General features: G+C 38.3%; 1 protein-coding gene across 1 annotated transcript; it reads left to right on the top strand.

Moving 5' to 3' along the window:
• The first annotated feature begins 362 nt into the window (after window positions 1–362).
• On the top strand, window positions 363–830 carry LOC137717041 (uncharacterized). The gene has a single exon (XM_068456359.1). It carries the CDS (start codon window positions 363–365, stop codon window positions 828–830), a length of 468 nt encoding a protein of 155 aa, XP_068312460.1.
• The last annotated feature ends 6,734 nt before the right edge of the window (window positions 831–7,564 follow it).

Here is a 7,564-nt window from a genome sequence, read left to right as displayed (position 1 = left end):
GGATTATTAAAGAATGAACTTAGGCTAATTTTTTTCTTAAATTAAATTTTAAAAAAATAATAAATATGTAGACTATCGTAAATTAATTTTATGAATATTTTAATCTAAAAATATTTAAATTCCTATAAATATTGAAAAATCACTAAATTTTCCACAAAGCAAGCCTTCTCACTAACTGTTTAACTTTCATCAATCATTCTCTATATAAACGCAGGTCCAATATTAATTGATCACACAATCTTTCAACCTTCAATCATCCTCTACATTCACCAATATTTCAACTTTGAAAGAGTTTTTGTTTCCTAAAAATCCTCAATATCTCATCACTGGGTGATAGAAGAAGTCGTAGCAGGGCAATGCAAATGGCACAATACCAAGCAAGGCTTGACATTGATGATGCAAAATTGATCAATGCCGAAGCTGAACTTGTAAACTCGCTTATGCAATATAAGCACCATGGCGAATCTAACCATCGTGGTTCTGTCACAGGGCGTTCATTTGTGCAGCGTGATAAAGAAGAGTGTTATGACCAAATGATGAAAGATTATTTCATCGAGCGTCTGAGATTTCCTGCTCATGATTTTCGGAGGCAATTTCGGATAGGGAGAGAGCTTTTTGAAAACATCTTGAACGTAGTTGTCAATCATGACCACTACTTTGCAAGGAAGATAGATGTCGTAAGCCGACAAAGTCTATCACCTCATCAATGGGTGAAAGATTATTTCATCGAGTGTCTGAGATTTCCTGCTCATGATTTTTGGAAGCTCACATCTGCATTTCGGATGCTAGCTAATGGGTGCTCTGCAGACTCAACTGACGAGTATTGCTGACTTGCGAAGAGTACTGCTATTGAGAACCTAAAGCGTTTCTGTCAGGTAATTCAAGCCATTTATGGAGCCACATACCTCCGCAAGCCAAATCGTGAAGACTTGAAGAGGCTTCTACGCAAGGCAGACAAAAAGGCTTCCCTGGCATGATAGGAAGTCTCGATTTTATGCATTGGGAGTGGAAGAATTATCCTATTGCTTAGACTGGCCAATTCAAGGGCCGTCATAACAAGCCAACCATCATGCTCGAGGCTATGACGCCTTACGACACATGGATTTGGCATGCTTTCTTCAGCGCTCCCGGATCAAACAAAGATATTAACGTTCTTTGGTCTTCTCCTCTGTTCAATGATGTTGTCAATGGATGGGCACCAGAATTTCAGTACAGGTAAATGGTAAGAGGTATGAGCTAGGTTACTACCTAACTGATGGTATGTATCTTAGTTGGTCTACCTTTGTCAAAAGTTTTTCTCATCCCGATAGTGCAAAAAAGCAATTTATTTTCCGAAGGCAAGAGTCTTACAGGAAGGATATGGAGAGAGCATTCGGGATCCTACAAGCTTGATGGGCCATTATTAGAGAGCCTACACAACTTTGGCATACCGAAGACCTCCATTCAATCATGATGACGTGCATAATTTTGCACAACATGATTGTGGAAGATGAGTACATCGAAATTGAAGAAGATTCAGACGAAGATGTGGATGATGATCAACCAACATATGTGAGAGCTATTGCAAGAGATGTTGAATATCTCGCTGTAACCACATATGAGACCTAATAGGATAGGGTCACCTTGAGTGAGTATATGAGACGTTTAAATAAAAGTCAAGCTCCTCAAGGTCATGACACGCTCCGCAAGGATTTGGTTGAGCATGTATGGCGCCAAGAAGGTGAACATTGATGATGTTGGTTGAGCATTTATGTAATAATTTTAGTTGCACTATGTTGTTATTTTGTAGTAATATCTTCTTATGCAAAGTATTTTGTCTAGTACTATGTTGAATGGAGGTTGAATTATTGAAGGCATCTATTCTACATCGAAGTGTGGAATAATAAGTACAATAATTATTGAAGGCATCTAGATTAATAGAAACAATAATTAATAAGATATAAATTTAATAAGGTACATAAACCATATAATAAACCACATAAACTTAATACAACCGACAATTCATAAACTTAATTAATAAAGCACATAATTCATACACTACATAAACTTAATAATCATATCCACCATCTTGGCTTGGTGATGGACTTCGTGGTTGACTTGGGATATAGGGTTTAGAGGATTCATCATCTTGAAATATACTCCTTGAGGCATACTTTAGCAAAATTTTCTTTTGCTTACCACGTAAGAACTTCTTCCTCTTTGGAGTGTATTTGTTGAGGTCATCATGAAATTAATTTCAAACCTATCTTGCTCCCTATCCCCTTCTTCCTTCATTTGCAAGCGCACTTGGGCCACTTTTTCTTGGCGAGTGCTATGGGTTTCGTTCAATTTTGCAATTCCGGTAGCAAAGTGTCCACTCATTGGATCTTGGGACTTCCCTTTTCTCTTTGCTTCCTTTTGCTTATCTCTTCCCGAGGGCCTTGCAAAAGAAGGAGATGGGGTCATTTCATCGACACCTTCATCTCCTGCATTTGTCGGTGCGGCTTCATGTTGAAATAATCTTCCCCATTGTTTGTCCTCATCGGTTCCCCACCTCGGACAATCCTTGAGGACATCCCAAGCATGTTGCAACTTAAAAACTTGCTTTTCTTGGTGTTACTCTTGTCTTGTAAATTTCCATTGCTTTGTCACCTATGCAAAAAATACATAAAAATAATTAGTTGCAAAATAATATGATGTACATGACAAATAAAGTATCAAGAAAAAAACTCACAATTTCTGTGGTGCTCATTCCACTAGCCATGCCAACCACGGCTCTCTCCAAGCTTCCCTTCCATAAAGTGTATGCTTTATTGATAGTCTTCCACTGATCATAAACACCACCACCGTCCCGCCCGCCACCATTGTAGTTTTCTTGAAACTTTGCAATGATTTTATCCCACAAAACCTTTTTATTTTGATTTGTGCCAACTGCACCATCTTCGCTAACAAAAACCCATGCCAAGCATAAAGCAACATCTTCCTCACAAGTCCAATTACGACCTCTAATATGCTCTCTTACCATGTTGAACAATTTGGAAATGGAAAGAAATGGTAGAAAGATAAATTGGAAGAATTGTAGGAGAAAATTGAGTTTTGTGTGGATGTTTGAACAAATACATAGGTATTTAAAAAGGTTTTGGGTGAATTTTGAGTTAAATAATTTTTTTTATTATTATTTTAGCCGTTGGATTTAAATTTGGGTCGTTAGATCTTTTTTTTACCGTTAAATTTGATTAAATTCAATCTTAGCTATTAGATTCAATGTATTTTAAAATAACATATTCTTAAAAAATAAAATTTGAATCTAGACCGTTAGAACAACCAATGGTCCTTAAATTGTAGCCGTTCAATGCGGAAAATAGTCGTTGGGCTCAGGGAAGTGGCCAACAGGGGCCCTGACAATAGGCCCCCCCCCCCCCCCCGCTGTCGGGAGCTGAATTGATACGAGCCGCGTGGTGCGCGTCGGCGAGTGGGCAGGCCGAGAATGGCCCAAATGCAAGCGAGTCCACGCGTTTGGGGGGTGGGGGGGGAAGATTTTGTGTCAAAAAGGGCTATCCTTTTTCCTATACCCCTATGACCAGCCCGATTGGAGATGACCTTAGTCCATAGGGATTGAAGCTCTATAAAAGCAACAGGAGAACAAAGGGAAAACATACTCAACTCAACGCTTAGACTTCTAAAACCCCAATCATTTTCTTTAAATCCCTTTTGTAGTCCAGTCATCATTTTTTAGTTTTTAGCTCTGCTACATTCCTTTTGTAGTATCGATATTGCATCCTCTTAAGAGTTGGATTACTTGCGGCGCACACCAATCCTTACATTTTGAGGATTCTAAGAATATAGGATACTTGTTGATTCCTTATTGGATCATGTTTTCGTATCTTGTGGAACAAGCATGGTCAATGTCAATGAAGTCGTCGGACTTTGCACACTGCTCTGGAACATGATGATGGTGGCAGTGCTAATCCATCTATGCAGCTCCACTATGGAAGTTGGTGAGTCCATGACAAGATTTTCAAGGTATTTAGAATCTGATCATCTTACTCCAGCCCAAGAAATTCATGGTTCCACAATTGCCCCTAACTAAGTATTTAAAAGGGTTGTTCTCTTTGAGGATGGATAGTTATCCAAAGACCATGTCTTTCGAAGTAAATCGGAATACATGATGTTCAAATCTTGCGGACCCCTAACAACTTGGCTTCCTCTCCCACGAACCATGACGTTACGTATTCAGACATGAGGTTTTGGAAACAATGGCACGAAGACATCAATGATGAGGGATGTTATGTTACTTATGCACAGCAAACAAGAGACTGCTCTTAGCGTTATCGTGTGACTTCGGCTTTCGGACACAAGAATCTCGAGATGAGGCGTTCCAAATTCAATGGAGGGGATCATTCAACTACTTCTTTTTAAATGCCTTAGGCTTTGTCTTATTTTTTTCTAAGTCTTTTCTTCATAATTTCAAACCAAAGTATGCTTTCCTCCATTCTTTCCATAATGACTTGAAGCCTCCGATGAGTATATATGTAACCAGAGAATTTATAACATTTTCCTTCACTATTATCAAGAATTATTAGATGAAGCATGGATGAGCCATAACTTTTCAATAAAGAACAAAGTTTTTAGGGCAACCAATATATATACTAGGAGTGATTCTAACATAATTGCATGTCGAGTCATTCGAAACCACACATAACCAAAAGTTATCGTCCAAAACTAGGCAAAGAATCGAACACAAAATTCGCTTCACATAGAGACAACTACATATCATCAAAGTCATCTTATACTTTACACATTGAATAATTCTTAATTTCTCACCAAATTAAGAAAATTCTTTTTTTTTTCAATCACTATACGATGAAATAGTAAAATTTAAACTCAAAGTGTATATCTTTAGTACTAGTGCATGTAATTTTAAATAGAGCGATAACGTTAGTGGTTTAGACAGTTAATTATTAAGGAAAGAAGAATCAGTAAGAATCGAACCTACACTAAAACGCATAAACATAATTATTTTTCGCCATTATGCTAAAACACTATCTACAGTGCATGTGCTTCATTTTATTGAAAAAACCAAACATACTTTCATGTGAACGTTACTATATTCAATTTACCGACCTCACAAAAATGTATATTTTTTCCTTTGGTACAAAGAATGAAGGGTGAATTACTGATTTATTTTTTTGGTGAAATAAGTCCCTAAATTCATTAAAAATTACAAATTTCATCCCTACTATTATATTCAATGCTATTTTTGTTATCAATTTTGTATTTAAGTGTGATTGTGTAAATCCTAGATTAGATTTGATTCTAGTTATTATTCTGTACTTGAACTTGTATTCCTTGGAGGAGAAGGATTCTTCTCTCCCTTATTACTATAAATAAAGCCACTGCGTAGGGAGAATAGCACATCCTCTACACAATCCTGCAAACACATCTCTTTCCCTACTCTCTCTCTCTCTCTCTCTATCGTACACTCTCTCTCTTCCTGTCAGATAAAATAAGCCAGAACACGTTATCAGCACGCTCTACCGCCATGCTTAGGAATCTAACGTGGAAGTTTTCTGCATCAAACCAGCTCATTAATATCATCACGAAATCAGGTTCTTCCAAAATATCAGTTTTTATCTCGATATTTTTGCAGTCCTGATAGCATGAACATTCAATTGTTGAATTATGTGAATTGATAGTGCCATGAGTTGCATCAAATATCTGTCCATGCATTGAATTATATGATGAATATGCGTTGAATTATAATCTAGAAATTTAAAAGAAAAAAAATAAAACTAGGGACTTTCAAGAAACCCATCCCATCACCACCACACCACGAGCCACTAGCTGTCGAGCCACCAGCACCAAGCTTGCAGCTTGTGTGGCTAAGCCGAGCCTCGAAACCATAAGTAGGAACCATGAGTTCCTGGTTTGAAAGCCAGCAAAACCCGACAACTTGAATGGCGTTTATACCATTGCAAGTAGGCTTACAGCCCATCTTTGACCTTGGGTCATCGTCTTGATGCCCTAACGAACGTCACCCTTGAGTTTTGCTGGAGATTCCTTCAAATCTCATCATATTTTTTTTGAAATTTCGATGTGAATTTCTAGGGTTTTGGTTGAAATGTTGAGATTTTCCTATCTTTGTTCATATTCGTGATCCCTATTAATTCACGAACTCGCCCTAAGAACTTTTGTCCTAAAACACAGCAGCCTAAAGTAGACACACTGGTCTCTCTTCCCCGGCTATCGCACCAGCTGCGTTCAAACTTATACCCAGTTAGGGCTTGGTTCCTCTCAGCCCAAAGCTAAAACCAATTATTGGTTTTGGGCTTGCAAATTGCAGCCCGCAGTAGCCCTATGTGACACCAGCCTATAGGGCTATGGTGTCCCTTTGCACAGAACCGTACCAGATCCTAGCCCATAACTGGTGAGTTGGTGCACCTGCACCATGACACATCTGATTGCAGCCCCCTAAGATTGCAATGTTCCTACGTGCTGTGACGCACTAGATTACGTCCCCAAGAGCACCTGCGCTGCGAAGTAGCGGATCAGTGCCCTTTACCGGCCCTTTTGGATCTAGCCTAAAAATTTGGGCATGCGACTCTAGCCCATCCTCTGGTCTTGGGCATGCAGCCTAGCCGAGCCCAACCTAGCCCAATTTTTGGGCCTGGGCCACACAATGTTAGTTTTCTCAGCCCACCCGTGGGTTTTGACCTATTGGGCCCCAAGCTTAATTGTTTATCTTTTAGATAATTTGGGTTTTATAATTTTTTCACCCGCACTTTAATTGTGCCTTGAAGTCCAAATAATTAATTCAATTATAATTCTAGACTTGAATATCTATTTGCATATTTTCTTGTTGCATATTTGGGTATATATACTTTTGTCTATCTGCAGGAACATATGAACTAAAGTTCATCATTCTTTCAAAACCTAAAGTTTCTAGAAACATGCCTTGCTTGAAAAACCTAAAGTTTTTCCTTAAAAACATCACCCATGAAAACCCGAAGTTTTTTCAGGTAAATTTAAACCAATCAATGTTTGTTAGAACCTGTGTGTTCTACGCCTATGTGAATGAATTGATTTTTTTTCCATTACACAAACCACATCCTTGTCCATTTATTTTGTGATAAGGACATGTTGAATATGAACAAACTCGATTCACCAAATTTGAGGTATTTAGAAGAAACAACATCAAGTTGGTCCAAGGTGTGAAGCTCTGCCTCACTGCAAAGAATTTGCATCCTGCCATTGAAAATGAGACGAACAACTTGGTTGGCTAAGCTGAGAAAGCCACTGCATCTTCATCGGAAAACACATTCATGGTGCACTGCAAACTAAGTACCTTGCTGAGGAAGATCCACAAGCACTTTGGCTGATTGCTTCAATCACCCAAATGACATCTTCTTGCCTTAAGCAAGACATGACTGACAGCATCTGGGTTTCCAAGACTTTAAGTCTATGAATGACTATAATTATGAAGTTTGTCGAATCCAAACAGTTCTCAAGTTTTGTAATGAGAACTTGATTAAAGATGATCTCCTAGAGAAAACCTATTTGACCTTCTCTGCTACCAATATTGTCT

Source organism: Pyrus communis, chromosome 15 (assembly GCF_963583255.1).
Source record: "Pyrus communis chromosome 15, drPyrComm1.1, whole genome shotgun sequence".
NCBI lineage: Eukaryota > Viridiplantae > Streptophyta > Magnoliopsida > Rosales > Rosaceae > Pyrus > Pyrus communis.
Note: the sequence above shows the minus strand (reverse complement) of the source record. Positions and strands in the feature narration are given on the sequence as shown.